Genomic DNA, 16,859 nt, shown 5'->3' on the forward strand with positions numbered 1-16,859 from the left:
TCTCATAAGCCCTTCACCTAGATTCCCCTGTTAACACTGTATCATATTTGCTTTATTATATTTGCCTCTGCACATGTGTATAGCTTCTATGTATGTATGTGTACAACAATTTTAAAAGCTATTTTGATATAAGTTACAGAAATGATATCCATTACCCCTATATCTTTTAGCATGCTTTTCCAAAAAACAATGACATTCTCCTATATTACAGTTATCAAAATCAACAAATTAATATTAATACATTTCTACTATCTTATCCAGACATTTGAATTTTTCCAGTTGTCCAAATAATGTCCTTTATAGTAAGAAAAAAATATATCTGCTGCAAGATTCAATTTGGGTCAAGTATTGCATTTGATCCCCACATCTATTTGTTGAGCTTTATGATGGAAGAGCTCTTTATTATTTCTTCTTTTTTCATATCTTTCATGACTTTGTGATATCTGAAGGGTAGAGGCCAGTTTTTTGTAGGGTGTCCCTCACTGTATCTGATGGTTCCTCATGATAAGGTTATTAGTTATAATTTTGGTTATAATTTTTGGCTGAAATATCAAGGACATCTTGCTGTGTCCTCTGTGCATCAAATCATTGAACTCTGTCCCATTGCTGGTGAAGTTCCCCTTGACCTTTGACTATTTGGTCATGGGCTATTTGCCAGATTTCTTTACTATCAAGTTATAAGTTTTCCTGTTGTAATTAATAAGTATCATATAGGTAAGTACTTTAAGACTACTATGAATAAATATCCTGGCTGTCATCAAACTCTGACCCATAAATTAGCATCTATTGATCACTTTTGCCTAAATTGATTTTTAGTATAATGGTTGCCAAATCATAATCTCCTAATCAAATTATTCCTTCAATATTCATTAGTTGGCATTTGTTTACTCATTTATTTATGTTTTATGTTAGCATCTACTCATGGATTCTTATGTTATTCAATGTGTTATAATCTACCTCTGGCATTATCTATTTTGACAATCAAATTGCCCCAGATTTCTTCAGCGAGCCCACTTCAAGCTGTCTCCTAGTTTCTTATGACACACCCTCATCATTCTTTAAATATTTTCCTTAATTTCTGAAACAACAAGCTCTTCCAGTCTTATCTGAGTTCTCCTTGCCCAATCCTAGATTAAGTCACTTCTCAAAAAAATCCTTCGTTTGTTTTCATGGAGAATTAAGTTTAGAAACAAAGTAACATGTATCAAGTGTGTTCACTGCTGCTAAGAATACTTCTAAACCCTCTCAGCTGAGGGAGCTAGCAAATTTAAAAACAAATGAATGCGTATATGTAAATATACGTTTGTGCACACACAGACCTACAAAACCTCGCTTTTTAACACAAGTGATATGCCAGAGAGTATACCATGAGAATCAAAACGAGTATAATATATAGTTTGTATCTACTAAACGATACATATTTTAGAAAAGGTTATCTAAAACAATCTTTAAAGTGGCATTTTGATTGAATTGTTGATCATTCTTTTTTTAATTAGCAAATAAAAATTATATATATTGATAGTGTACAACATGTCACTTTGATATACGTATACGTTGTGGAATGGCTAAATCAAGCTAATTAATATGCAGGTATCTCACATACTTTATTTATTTATTTATTTATTTTGGTGTTGAGAACACTTGAAATCTACTCTGTTAGCAATTTTCAAGCATATAGTACATTGTTAGTAGTTATAGTCGCCATGTCATACAATGGATCTCTTTAACTTATTCCTTTGTCTAACTGGAATTTCTTGTTCTGTGGCCATCATCTCCCTAACACCTTCCCTGACCTTCTGGGCCCCTGGAAACCACCAGTCCACTCTCTGCTCCTAAGAGTTTGTCTTTTTAGATTTCACACATAAGTGAGATCCTGCAGTTTTGTCTTTCTGTGCCTGGCTTATTTCACTGAAGGTAATGTCTTCAAATTGCTGATCATTCTGATTCCTTAATAATAAATTCATAATTTTACCACTCAATTGGCTCAATGAAAGACTCCAGTCATATACTAAATTGCAGTGGAAAGACAATTTATTGTCAGTTGTGATAAAACTATTACAATGGAGATTTATTATTTATTATTATCACTTTAAAAAATCAAAAACAATAGAAAATTCTTGATAAATTGCAATGTTTTATCTCTTTTGCACGTCTTACTTATTTTTCACCATGCTAATATGGAGTTGGAGTGATTTGTGACCATTTCACAGATGAGGAACCAATAATTCCTAGAAGTCATGGAACTAGATCACAAATCAGGTTGATGTGTCTTCAAAGCCCTTGCTTTTTATCAATATTAGCTTTGATCAGGGGATTGGCTGATTTTAACACCCTGCTAAGTAAAAGATAGATTTAATATTAAAACCTAGCTCTGAAGTTCCCTAAATGTTCACAAGCAGCAGCATTAAAGAGAGAATAAAATAATATAAAATCCTCTCCAATCACCTCTTAGAGCTCTAGCACATGAGAGTGAGACGAAAATTGGTTGAAGAACTTTTTCCAAACTCTACACAGCCCAAAGATTCTGGCATAGTCCGTAGGGAGTTCCAGAATCTTGGTGAAGAAGATATTTGTGTCTTAATTCTCTTATTTTCTAGGAGACACTTTTTAAAGACTAGAGGGAAAAGTGGGCTTTTGTGACTCAGATCTGCTACTAAAATAAATACTTCATTTAAGTACAAGATCTCAGGTCCATTGTTCAAACCGCAACAACAGAAGTACTTAAATTTCATTTTGATCTATTTCCCTTTATTCTTTGTTATAGATAGCTTTTAACCCAAGTATTCATATTTATGTTCATATAAATTATAAAGAGGAAACAAAGCTGTTTTACAAGAAATTGATGCCCGAATGCATCAAACTAAATAATCGATGATTGCTGTAACTGTGGGGAAAGGAATGTGTCCAGGCTTTGAAGCAATGTTCCTTGAATGGTCTCTCATCTAAGGAAGGATAAATCAGGATCACATCCACGGAACAAACAGGGCCACCTGACAGGAGGAAAAGGCTAATTGGGAATTAAGGGAGGTGATGACCCATAACAAGTAGGGCAGCCTTAGTCCTGTGGCCTGACCTGCCGAGGAAATAGGCCCCTGCTCAGGCTGGATTAACACCTTTACATGCATCTGTCTTCATCCCCTCAAACAGTGAGTTAATTGGGATGGAAAATGAAAGCTTCAGAAAAATAAATTGCACCTACCTGGATAAGAGACAGATCCTCAAGCTGTAACCTGAAGAGGTAGTTTCTACAAAATACAAAAACAGAGCAGTTTTATTTTTAATAGATCACAAAAAGTTAAGAGTTTATAAAAATTTCAAGAACAAAGAAAATAAAATAATAATTTTGACTTCAAAAGCATCTTCTTTCTAAGAATATGTTTAGCACTACTTTCCTTGGATCTTAGAGTACAAAGAGGAATTCAAGAGGTCAACAAATACACATTAGAGATTGGTGAGAAAGCTAACGAATAAGTGGGGTGTGTTTGTATATACTTTTGGTAAGTGTAAGTCACTAACTGGCTCTCTTGATCTATATGGAATAAATAAAAGGACATGGGCATTCCATTCTGAAACTGTTTTACTTAAGATGATGTACAACTATTCCTCATAGGTCTTCCTTTATAATTATCACCTAAATTCACCATGTTTTATAATTCAGATTTTGAATTCAAGCAATGCTCTGAGGTTCACAGTACTCTACCTTGTAAGATGGATTCAGTACGTAATAAAAGTTTAGAAATATGAACTTGGGCCCGGCATGGTGGTTCACACCTGTAATCCCAGCACTTTGGGAGGCTGAGGCAGGAGGATATTTTGATCCTGAGAGGCGGAGGTTGCCAGGCTCCTGGGAACCATGGCAAAATCTGTCTCTACAAAAAATACAAAAGTTATCCAGGCATATTGGCTTATGCCTATAGTCCCAGCTACTCAGGAGGCTGAGGCAGGAGGATGCTTTGGTCCTGGGAGGTGGAAGTTGCAGTAAGCTGTGATCACACCACTGCAGTTCAGCCAGGGTGACAGGGCGAGACCCTGTCTCAAAAATAAATAAATAAATAATAAATACATAAATATAACTTGCATTATATAGGATTTGGTTTAAAAAGAAAAGAAAAGAAACATGAACTTGGTGGTCTGCCCAAAGGAAACTGATGACATCAAGGGCTTCAAAGAGTCAAGTTTCACTGCCCAAGTATAAAATAGGAAATTAGAGAAAAGTAAAATATCAATTTCAACAAAGAAGGGGAAGAATAGTGAAACATGCAGTGGAGATCAGTAGAGGACACGGAAAAAAGATAGATTAGTTACACTGGGCTTTGGACTCTAGTGTTGTAGGTTTTAGAAACAACTCATTAACCTACCTCAGTATTCTTTGCTTCAGCCTCTAACTGAAATCCTGGCATCATGTAAATGGGAAGATGGGGCGGGGATGTGCACCAGCAGCACCCCAAAGAGGAAGGGAGGAGAAAGCCAGGCTAAGTGCAAATAATAATGTCAAGAAGATGCTGGCACATAATGGTAAGCAAACTCTAAGATGCAAATGAGCACGAGGTGGGATCTCCAAGAAGCCAAGGATGCTGTTATAATGGGCTGGTCCAAGGTCACTTCTTATTGGTTTTACAACACCTATAAGACATAAATGTTGACTATTTTCACTATCGTGGGCGGGGGGGAGGTAGGTATATAAGCTGGACATATGTCCCAGTAGAAGTGACAAGTGACAGCCAAAGAGGCCCAAGGGCATAGCCTTGAGATGACCAAGAAACATCCCTATGGGTTATGGACAGAGTTAGGGAGGACAAAGCCCCCATGGAAGCTGGCACTCAGAAGCACATGTACACACACAGCTGAAGGATGAAAGAGGACTAGGCTCACATTCAGGTAGTCTCATGAGTCCAGGCATTGCCTCCTGGGCATTCAGGTTTCACACAATTTGCCTCCTCACATGGGGGTACCACCTCTCTAAACCGAGTGAAAACAGCCTCACCCAAACCACAGCAATAGTCTCCTTACCACACTCTTTCCACCTTTCAAATCTCACCTCTGATATACCCCAAGAGAAGCTCCCAGAAGCACTGCTTGGCACATGCCACCTCCATCACAAAGCCATTTCAGGAAACATTCCCCTGTCCTTTATTATAATGCTACAGCCCTCTATGTAGAACCAGGTTAAGGATACCTCTGAGGGGAGGGAATATTACAGGAAAGTCTTTTGATTTAGTCAGTGCCATGAGAAGTCTAGGACTCCAACAGAAATGTCATCTGCAGGCCAGGCACATTGCCCCGTAATCCCAGCACTGTGGGAGGCCAAGGTGGGCCAATCACTTGAGTCCTGGAGTTCTAGACAGGCCTAGGCAACATAGGGAGACACTATCTCTACAAAAAAAGAAAAAATACAAAAATTAGTCAGGTGGCATGGTGCATGCTTGGAGTCCCAGCTACTCAGGAGGCTGAAGTGGGAGGATCCATTGAGCCTGGGAGGTCAAGGCTCCAGTGAGCCACGATCCTGTCACTGCACTCCAGCCTGGGTGACAGAGAGAGATCCTGTCTCAACAACAACAAAAAGTCCTTTTCAGAGGAACAAATGTGAACTTGGTGCACATACAGAAGACTATGTTGAAGCAGCCAAGGTAGGTGGCACTGGAGGGTGACTCGCATTTCAACATTAGCCAAGCTTTCACCCAGTGTGACCTTGAAACCAGCACACCTCCTCTAAGGGAAGCAAGAAATCTACACACACACACAGACAAGTCTTTCAGAAGTGGGGCTTACCAGTGTGATATAGTTTGGCTGTGTCCCCACCCAAATCTCATCTTGAATTTTAATCCCCATAATCCCCATGTGTCCAGGGAGGGGCCTAGTAGGAGGTGATTGGATCATGGGGGCGGGTTACTTCATGTTGTTCTCATGATACTGAGTGAGTCTCATGAGATCTGATGGTTTTATAAGCATCTGGCATTTCCCCTGCTTGCATTTCTCTCTCCTGCCACCATGTGAGAAGGCCCAAGCTTGCTTCCCCTTCACCTTCCACCATGATTACAAGTTTTCTGAGCCCTCCCAGCCATGTATAACTGTGAATCAATTAAACTCATTTCCTTTATAAATTACCCAGTCTCAGCTATTTCTTTATAGTAGTGTGAGAACAAACTAGTACATAGCGGCACCAGGGAAATTACTAGCCATTGTACACCCGTTGCCTCTATGAGCAGCTCAGCTCCCCACCCTCACATATTTCCCACTGTCTTTCTGGTTTCAGGAGGCTGCCCCTCTGCTATGGGAGTCAGCATTACCTAGCAATTAAGAATATTCATGCAAAAACTAGAGTTCTGCCTCTATACAATCTCAGGAAGAAAGCATTTCTTTCTATGCCTTAGTCTTTTCATCTGTAAAATGGAGCTAATAATCAAACCCATTCCCTAGGGTTGTTGTGAGGTTTAAATCTAAGAAAAACACTTGGAATGAAGTCTGACCCATTGTAAGCATCAATTAATGGTGCCAACTTCTATGTTAATTTTGTCATTGGTCCTGGAATCCAGTCACCCTACTCCTTTTCAACCCACTGGCAATTTTAAGAAGGACTTCTTCAGTAAATATTTCCAATAAAAGAAACTCATTCATTTAGTAAATGAATTACCTAAGAGCTTTGGTGATATCTCATGGTTCATTCTTTCTTGCTTACTCACACACATACACGTGCACATGTATGTTCACACTATGGTATCTGTCTCCAGAAACTTTCTTGAAAAGAAGCTCTCATACACAAAGGAAGAGCTGGAAGTGCGTCAGGGCCTTTGAGAAAAGACGATAGCAGAGTCTGCAGTGCTCTGTAGAGCTCTGTGCAGATCAAGCAAAGAGCTCTCTGTCTACTTGGAGAGGGGAGTGGAGGAGACACAGAGATCACCGTCCACAACACCTGCTTCCAGTTTTCAGGTGTTTTCCATAGGAGAAGATAATGGCTTATAATAAAAAATACGCCACTTTCTCGGTCCACACCTCCTTAAGCAAATATAACTCTTCTGATCATTATTTTTCTGCTTCTCAAGTTCCAATGGGCTGTAAAGGTACCCCTCCTCTCCAGAAACATTGCTAGTGGAGTTAAACCATCTACCTCTTCTCCTTCCAAATACGTGAGAGCTATGGTGCCCTTCCAATCATCTCATCAGTAATAACAAATCAATATGGCAGAGGTATTCAATAGGTGAAAGGAAGGGGCAAAGAGGAGGGAGGGGCATGCTTACTAGGAAAAATAGCACAGTTACTATGAAATACCATCACCAGCACCAGCACCATCACCATCACCACATCCAATACCCCAGGAAGGAAAGCACCAGAGGATTTGAACTTTTCTTTTTGTAGTATTTTCTGGGTTGCAAGATAAAAATTGGTGATTATTTTACCCCATTCCATATTTTTAATCTAATAATATAGAGTCTAAGAAATCAAGAACTAAGAGTCACTAAAGAGTATATACCCTTCAATTTACAGATGAGAAAACTTCTATAAATTAACAGCTGCAGTGAGATTTGTCCAATACTGTAAGGTTTCAGAGAAAGTCCTGGGATTAGAAACAAGCCCCCCCTGTCTTGGTGTCCCTTGTCCCATTATGCCTCAAGTCCCCACCTATTAGTTATTCAATGTCCCCTTCCTAATTTCACCTGCACCAAACATGCACACACACAGAAACAAACACAGTAACAGCTCTTATGCTACTACTATTTCATATCTTCACTGGTCATTTACAGCAACATTTACAAATCATTTTAAGAAAATTAAAGTCTTAGTTCTGCTAATAACAAACTTTTGATCCTAGGCCATCAATTTTCACCTCTGGGACTGTGATCTGGCTGTGATGTATGTCTCCCCTTGAGGAGAACAGTTTGAGGCTACGGGTCTGGCTGTTTAAATGGCACCTCTTTTCTCTCTTTTTATTTTGCCTGAACAACTCCCTGCCCATACCTAATTCTAAGAATATCCCTATTTCTTAACTTATGAAATGAAAGAGATAAACTATACAATTATCTCAATGTATTTAAATAATACAAATTCCCAAAAGACTGTGACCATGTTTAGATATACACATTGCCTAACTAAGTTCTACGAATAAATGGCCATTTAACAAACGTATTTTTATTATGGCAAATTTAAATCATTTCCTGAGAAGTGTTTTTCATGTGTTATTTTTCACAACTGAGAAACTTATTTCAAAATAATCTTAAAAGAAATCTCAACATATAAAATAGATATAATAATTCTTTAATAGTATAAATTGATGTAATAAGTACTTATGTATTTGTTAATAATAAAATCAGTTGATGAAGCTTTCTTAAAAAAATTAAAACTCCACTTATCAGAACTATTTATCATCTTACACAGATCAACATCTATTTAATGTGTATATTCATGCCAGTTGATTGGTTATATTTTTGTTGATTTTTTATTTGTTTGATTTTTAAGGCACAGAGTTGGTAGGTGCTTTTAAATTTTTTTTTTCCTTTTTTTTTTTTTTTTTTTTTCTAAGATGGAGTCTTGCTTCTTCGCCCAGGCTGGAGTGCAATGGCATGATCTCGACTCACTGCAACCTCCACTTCCTGGGTTCATGCAATTCTCCTGCCTCAGCCTCCCCAGTAGCCAGGATTACACCGACATGCCACCACGCCCAACTAATTTTTATATTTCTGGTAGAGACAGGGTTTCACCATGTTAGCCAGGCTGGTCTTGAACTCCTGACCTCAAGTGATCCTCCCAAAGTGCTGGGATAACAGGTGTGAGCCACCACGCCTGGCCTAAATATTAGTTTAATAAATGACTATGGTCCATGGAAAACCCAAGTAGTCAAATGCCTCACTACACAAACAGTTTAGTATCCACCTTATTACAATTTTCAGCTATTTTAAACAATATTTTATTTTATTTTTTTTTGAGATGGAGTCTCGCTCTTCCGCCCAGGCCAGAGCGCAGTGGTGCTATCTTGGCTCACTGCAAGCTCTGCCTCCTGGGTTCACGCCATTCTCCTGACTCAGCCTCCCAAGTAGCTGGGACTACAGGCGCCCGCCACCACGCCTGGCTGATTTTTTGTATTTTTAGTAAAGACGGGGTTTCACCGTGTTAGCCAGGATGGTCTCTATCTCCTGACCTCATGATCCACCCGTGTCGGCTCCCAAAGTGCTGGGATTACAGGCGTGAGCCACCGTGCCTGGCCTAAACAATATTTTAAAAGGTGAACCATAAGTAAAACATTTGTGGAATTCCCTAATCACATCCCAAGAACCTAAGAATCTGATAAAACACAGTGTGGTTTTTGCTATTCTCAAATCTCTTTCCTTGAACTATTTGGCCCCACATACAACTCCAAATGCATTTTTGCTGTAGGAAAAATTCCAAGCCAGCTGGCAACATGAGGGACTTGAAATCTCTCAAGACAGCTTGATCCATCACAGTTTAGGTCAATGACCTACAAAGTTAAAGGTTACAAAAAGAGAGAAAACCTTCTAAAGGGGATAAAAAAATTGATATTCCCAGGTGTTGGGCCACTCACAAACTAAAGTAAGATCTACAGAACCCTGCAAGTGGCTGTCCTCCAAGGTATTACAGAAGAGGCAACCACTTTATCTTGCAATTGTGTGAGCACAGAGGAGGGAAAACAATATGCGTGAGGTTCATGAGAAAGGCCACCAGCCTTTCCAACATGAAGGAATAATGCTTCTGGCCCCTGGCCAACTGGAAATGCTAACCAAATGTTGCAAGTAGGGTCAGTCTCCCTAACAGGGCAATGCTTTGAGCAACCCAAAGCATTTAAGTGATCTCATTAATCTTCATAACACCCCTAGATGTAAGGTAGTAATAAGGAATATTGCCATTCTTCAGGGAAAAAGGCAGTGGTGCAAGAGGTTAAGAGATTAGATTCTTTGAATGCATTAGTTGTATAGCTTGGAGGAATGATTCTATACTTCTATTTTTCTCCTGTCATTACCAAAGTGAAAAGCAAGAGTTTGCCAAAGTGTAACAGTTCAGTTTTATGGCTATAGCAAATAAAAACATGAGTTTTTTCTGCCTTTGGTATGGGTCTACTTTTTTTTTTTTCTCAAATGCCATGGAATAAAATTTGACATTGCACATTCACGTGCAATAAACCAGATTCCTTTTAGGAGTAATAATATATGAGGAGTACACAGATCCAATGGGCTGAATAATTCAAATCACAAAGCTATTAAGTTTGGCAGATGCAAAATCACAATATTGAAGCCCATTCTTCGTTTCCCCACTAGACACCTGAGTGCGTTTTCTACGTCTTCACCAAAGTTTCTTGCTTACTGACTCTAGGATTGAATAACTCATTCCTGGGTCCCATCACTTCCCCCAGTGGCCTATTAGAAACAAATCACTAAGCACAACAATATATTCTTGGAGGGAGCAGTGGGGACCTTAATAGATGAAGTTCATTTGTATCTTCATGTAAAGTAGTAAAATGCAGCCGGCATTAAAGAAAAGGTTGAGCCATCATGAGCATATTAACTAAATGACTCATTTCATCTAGAGACACTATAAAACTTAACTTTGACCTCCATAAATTATGAAAGACACAGGTGTTTTAAAATGACATTCTCTTAGAATAACTCAATTGGCCTCTGATGAATATGACTATAAAATCAAAGAAAAAATTACAAGTTCCTATTGAACGTATGAGTTAGAGGTTTGCTTACAACTGAGAAAAGAAGAATTAAGGAAGGTAGATTTGTATTTTGTACTAGAGCAAATGAAGGCAGAAGCCGATTAAATGTATAAAGACATTTTAACAATGTTGACAGAAACGTTTGTTGCTGATTAATAAAAGTTTAGACCAAGGCTGATCAGGAAACAATCCAAAGACAAAACAGACACTGCCCATGAGCCAGTTGGGGAAGGCTGAGAGCTGACCAGTCTCTCCTGTCCCTGCACCAGCTTCCTGCGCACAATACTTTCCTCACTGCAAGTTTCCCTCCATCCTCACTGCTGTCAACATCTAACTGGCACAGAACTTTTCAAGTATAGTGACATCCTACATGATACGCGCATTTTCAATTGCACTGGTAGACGTTTGAAGATAACAAGTTATGTTTGAGATGGAGTCTCGCTCTGTTGCCCAGGCTGGATGTGCAGTGGCAGGATCTCGGCTCACTGCAACCTCCATCGCAGGCATTCAGCAATTCTGGTGCCTCAGCATCCAGGGTAGCTGAGATTACAGGCGCGCGCCACCATGTCCAGCTAATTTTTTGTGTGTTTTTAGTAGAGATGGGGTTTCGCTCTGTTGGCCAGGCTGGTCTTGAACTCCTGACCTCAGGTGATCCCCCTGCCTGGGCCTCCCAAAGTGCTGGGATTACAGGCATGAGGGAGGCCGAAGCAGATAGATCACTTGAGGTCAGTAGTTTGAGACTAGCCTGGCCATCATGGCGGGAACCTACCCCTACTAAATATACAAAAAAATTAGCTGGGCGTAGTGGTGCACAACTGTAATCCTATCTACTTGGGAGGCTGAGGCACGAGAATCCCTGAATGTGCAAGGTGGAGGTTGCACTGAGCAGAGATCCTGCCACTGCACTCCAGCCTGGGCTACAGAGCGAGTCTCAATAAATAAATAAAATAAGGAAAAATAGTAACTATATCCTTTAAAACATAAAGTGTTGTAAAATTAGTTTGATTATCTAAGTGTAAATATTTAATATCGTGATCATATCAGTAAATTTAAAGAATATAATGATTTAATCATGTAACCAACTCATATAATTCACCAATTCACCAACATGTCTATAATTGTGATTTCCAAGACTTTTCATTATGCTGGTTGACTCTAAGCAAATTCTAGGAGCCTTTTTATTTTGTGGTTATAACTGTCCTAAAAAATGTCTGCTTCATGTATTTTTTTCATGGGTTTCTCAGAAGATAATTAAATTTCAAAATTACAAAGCCTTTCCAAATAGTATAACATTATATTTAAATAGTTAGATCACATTTAAATCACAGTTTTTAATTCTTTTGTGAGTTTTTTTCTAAAATATTTTAAAATATGGTGACAAATTTATAATATGGTCATGTGATTAGCTATCTCCTCAGTCAGAATTTTCTCTACCCTCCTCAAAAATAGTAAATATGTATTCTTCGGGCTATGCAAATTTCAAGATAACTGTAATTTAATTTTTGTTGCTGTTAATACTGTTACGTGTGTCTGGTACCCATTCTCCCAGAATCATATTAACTTCTTTCATTCCCTATCCCAGAAAGAGCATTTTGAGCTCCTTAAAAGTCTTGGTTATTAGAAATAAATTTCAAAGAACACACTAAAACCGAGATCAAACCATTTTAATAGCATTCTTATATATTTAAATACCAAGATTAAAAGATGCAAAAATAGATGGATAGCCTCTTATTATTTAGCAAGTAGAATGAAATAACAAAGATACATTTTAATGGCATGCAGTAACTAAACAATGCTGCCAGCAAATCTCAGAGATATAAAATCAGGAAAATATTTTCCCACAAATATATTTAGGGTAAAAGTTATTAATCAATATTGTTAATAATTACACTAATAGTTTACATTTTATTATGCTTTAATTATTACTTGCAAATCTCTAAGTGCTGTGAGGATTACAGATGATGATTTATTGCTCTAAATTTAACTCGCGACTTTTGCCTTTGTGGGTCCTCTGGGTATCTGATTTGTTCCTTTCTGTTTTTCAGTTAACAGAGATAATTTTTCATTTGAAAAAAAATGCCAACTGAATATTTCTATGGTTCCTTTAACCTGTGATTTCCTAGGACTATTCATGCTTTAAATTATCTCCATATATAATTAATTTTCTAGGTTATCTTCAGTATTCATACAAATCTGAGATCTTTTTTCTCATGTATCTTCTAATAATCAAAGAATTACAGCTCATCCTCCCATATGCTCTATCCCAGTCACACTCCCAAAACTCACTGAATGGTTTGATGCTTCCCACCAGCCAACCCATTCTGTTGGCCATCAATTGCTGTCAAACTCAGAACTGAAACATGTCTCAAATCTGGCTTCTCATCTCCATTGCCATCATCACTGCCTAAGTCTAAGCACCCTCTACTCTCACCTGACCCACAACCCCCAACTGCCATGCCTTGCTCCAAATTCTGCAAGTTCTAGTGCTTAGTGCATCCTGCACACAATATGGTGGACGTATCTTCCTAATGCAAATATGATTATGTGAACATATAAATGTAGAAATCTCCTGGGCTCCTCAATGCCTTTAGCAGAGGTTCTCAAATTTACCAAGCCAGCAGAGCAATGGGAGCTTGATTAAATCAGATTCTGGCCGGGCAAAGTGGCTCATGCCTGTAATCCTAGCACTTTGAGAGGCCAAGGTGGGTGGATCACTTGAGGTCAGGAGTTCGAGACCAGCCTGGCCAACATAGTAAAACCCTGTCTCCACTAAAAATACAATTAGCCGGATATGGTGGTAGGTGCCTGCAATCTCAGCTACTCGGGAGGCTGAGGCAGGAGAATTGCTTGAACCGAGGAATCAGAGGTTGCAGTGAGCCGAGATCATACCATTGCACCACTGCACTCCAGCCTGGGCAACAAGAGTGATGCTCTCTCTCACAAAAAAGATTCTGGCATTACTTCCAGAAAGTGGAATTCAGAGGACTTGAGGACAGGCCTGGACATCTACACTCTTGAAAGGCCTGTCAGGTGAACCTAAGACTGGCCCAGTTGGAGTCACTGGTCTAGAGGACTAAGTCTAAACTTCTTTATAATCTGGCCCCAGCTAATGCTCAGAGCTTCACCTATAATTACTTCCCCCTCTCTGTCACCAACAGGTGCCACGGAGCCAAGCACTTTTCAGCCTCATCAGAATCTCTGACTTTTCCCATGTGACTCTCTGTCTTCCCTGCCAGATTCCTCAAGCATCTCTCAGGCCCCGTTGGAGGAACACCTTCTCTATGCAGCCCTTCAGATCGATGCACCATCATATCCCTTTACTCTTGGTGTTTTCAGGACCCTTTACTCAGGCTTCCCTTGGAGAATCTAATTGCTTGTGCCCCTGTCTCACCCACTAGGCCAAGATCATCATACTTTTTGTTTTGGGGCCAGAGAGCAGATAGTTTGCTTTTGTGGTCTATGTGCCAACTACTCGTCTCTGCAGTTTTAGCTCAAAAGCAGCCACAGAAGATGTATGAATGAGTGGGTGTGGCTGTGTGCCAATAAAAGCATATTTACAAAAACAGGAGGCAACTCTGGGGCCCCAGCTTGCCAACCCTTGCGCTGGACTAGAAAGTCCTCATCAGGTAGAGAAGATGCTTCATCTTTGTTTCTCTAATGCCTAAGAAGCTTCCTGGCATAAAGTAGGTTCAATAAATATTTGAGTAACACAGAGTCTTGAAAGAAGAACTACATGAACTAATATATTTGGATGAACCCCATGTGGATCTGGTAGGAGAAAAGCTCTCAATACTCAGTCTGTAGCACATGTACATGCAAATAAGTTATTCAATTATTATCACAGCCCTTTGTTGGTTTGCTCATGGGATCTGGGAAATAGGAAGCCTTTGTACATTTATTTATTTATTTACGGCTGTCCCTTGGTATCCCCAGAGCATTGGCTCCAAGACCACCTCGAGTGCCAAAATCCATGGATGCTCCAGTCCCTGATATCAAATGGATTGGTATTTGCCTATAACCTATGCACATCTTCCCATATACTTTAAACCATCTCTAGATTACTTATATCTAGCACATTATAAATGTAAATAGTCGTTATGCCATATTGTTTTTATTGGTATCATTTTTATTGTTGTATTGTTTGTTTTTAATTTTTCCAAATATTTTAGGCTTGTGGTTAAATCTGCAGATGCAGAACCCAGGGAGGACCAACTGTATGTACTTACTTGTTTATAACTAAATAGATAACTGTTGTACTAGGCTGATATTCTCCCAACTCAAGCAGGGAAAAAAAAAATACAGATGGGAGGCCGAGGTGGGCGGATCACCAGGTCAGGAGATTGAGACCATCCTGGCTAACATGGTGAAACCCCACCTCTACTAAAAATACAAAAAATTAGCTGGGCGTGGTAGCGGGCGCCTGTAGTCCCAGCTACTCGGGAGGCTGAGGCAGAAGAATGGCGTGAACCCGGGAGGCGGAGCTTGCAGTGAGCTGAGATCACACCACTGCACTCCAGCCTGGGCGACAGAGTGAGACTCTGTCTCAAAAAAAAAAAAAAAAAAATACAGATTAGTTTTTTTGTTTTTGTTTTTGTTTTTGTTTTTGTTTTACAATAGCAGAAGGAACAGAATGGTTAGAAATCTTTCCCAGGCATGTCAGTTGGCCACCAGTTTGTTAAAAGCACACACCCTGAGCCAGCTAAATCAGCAGAGCTGGGAGGGGCATCTTAATTTTGAACAAATGTCCTAGCTAATACTTAAGAACACTAATGTTTGGCAAATGTTGGACAAAAGGTAACAAAGCCAGCAGACAACAAGGAGACTTTTTAACATATATTGGGTAAATTAATCAAATAAGCCAATTAGAAGAAAGGGGAGAACAAGTAGAAGAAAGAGAGAGATAAGCCCAGAGAATCATAAAGGACATACCTGTGCATAGGGGCCAGCCCTGAGAAGGAAAGGGACAGAGAAGGGGAAACCTTTAAACCCTAAAGTGGAGGTTCATAAAGATTTGATTGGAAGAGGATAAAAAAGACTGCAGTGAAAAGCACCGTTCCTTTTCCATCACCAGCTGCTTGTCTTAAGTCATAATTAATGTAAACACAACATGAAAATCAGCATTACCTGGGATCTCTTCCCACAATGGGGTTCTACTCTTTTTTGCATTCACTGCTAATCTCTGATTTCATACCGCTCAGCATGTATTCCCTTTAATTGTGTAAACTTGACTAAAATATACCCTTTGGAAAAGACGAATAAGTGTGGCTACTGGAAGCAGAATCACTGATCTGATAAACATCTTCAGTTTTCCTGTTAATTATATATTGCCTCCAAAAGAGTAATTCCAAGGTAAAATTTTCAAGTAAAAATAAGAATTATAATCACCGAAAAATAATGATATTGGCCAGTTGTTTAAAATAAATTTTATGTGAATTTAAAATTAATCCCCCTTGTTTAGAACCAGTGATAAAGTCATTTTGTAAAGAAGAAACTCATTAAATAGAAGCCTACCATTTATTTTATGTGTCTCATAAGAATATATGCTATGTTAAAATAATTGGGAGGCCATTAGATTGAGGAGGCTTCACTGTCTTGGGTTCCTATGTAAACAAACCAAAATTCAACTCAATATAAATAGTAAAAGGAAACTTAAGCTTAACCAATCAGAAACAAAACCCTAACTAAAGTCTAACTTCAGACTTAACCAATTAGAAACCACCAACTAACCTCTAACTAGGGAGTTTCCACTTTAACCAACTAGAGGCATTTTCTTTGTCTTGTTTCTGGGAAGAATATTATAAAAGTTTCCTCCCTTGCCACCCCCACCCACAAGTGGAGAGCTGCTGGAAGTCTGGTGATGCTTGATTCCTAAATCTCTAAATGCTCAAATAAACTTGTTAAAATTTTAATGCACCTAAGTTTATCGTTTAAGGGTTTTGAATACTTACAGCAAATTCAGCCAGAGCATAAAAACAGCAAGTTAATCTTTCCTTTTTTATCTGTAGTTTTGTAAATTCAAACCATTAGCCAAACAAATGGTTCAAAATAATAAACGAAAAGGATCAGAAATCCATACTATTTGTTGTACATACATTTATACAGACATATCTTCTGATATCTAGAAATACTGTAATGGTAAGTCAAGGGGTTTAGTGCAAGGTATTCAGGCAGCTATGGGCTGATACTCACATTG

General features: G+C 38.9%; 1 protein-coding gene across 4 annotated transcripts in view; it reads right to left on the bottom strand.

Moving 5' to 3' along the window:
• Nucleotides 1–16,859, bottom strand: part of SEMA5A (semaphorin 5A) — a 508,567-nt gene that overhangs the window by 278,303 nt on the left and 213,405 nt on the right. For all 4 annotated transcript variants that reach the window (XM_034959729.2, XM_034959730.2, XM_034959727.2 and 1 more), the window contains exon 5: nt 3,200–3,245. In XM_034959729.2, coding sequence (XP_034815620.2) covers nt 3,200–3,245 — 46 coding nt within the window. The remainder of the gene's footprint in view (nt 1–3,199; nt 3,246–16,859) is intronic.

Source organism: Pan paniscus, chromosome 4, assembly GCF_029289425.2.
Source record: "Pan paniscus chromosome 4, NHGRI_mPanPan1-v2.0_pri, whole genome shotgun sequence".
Classification (NCBI taxonomy): domain Eukaryota; kingdom Metazoa; phylum Chordata; class Mammalia; order Primates; family Hominidae; genus Pan; species Pan paniscus.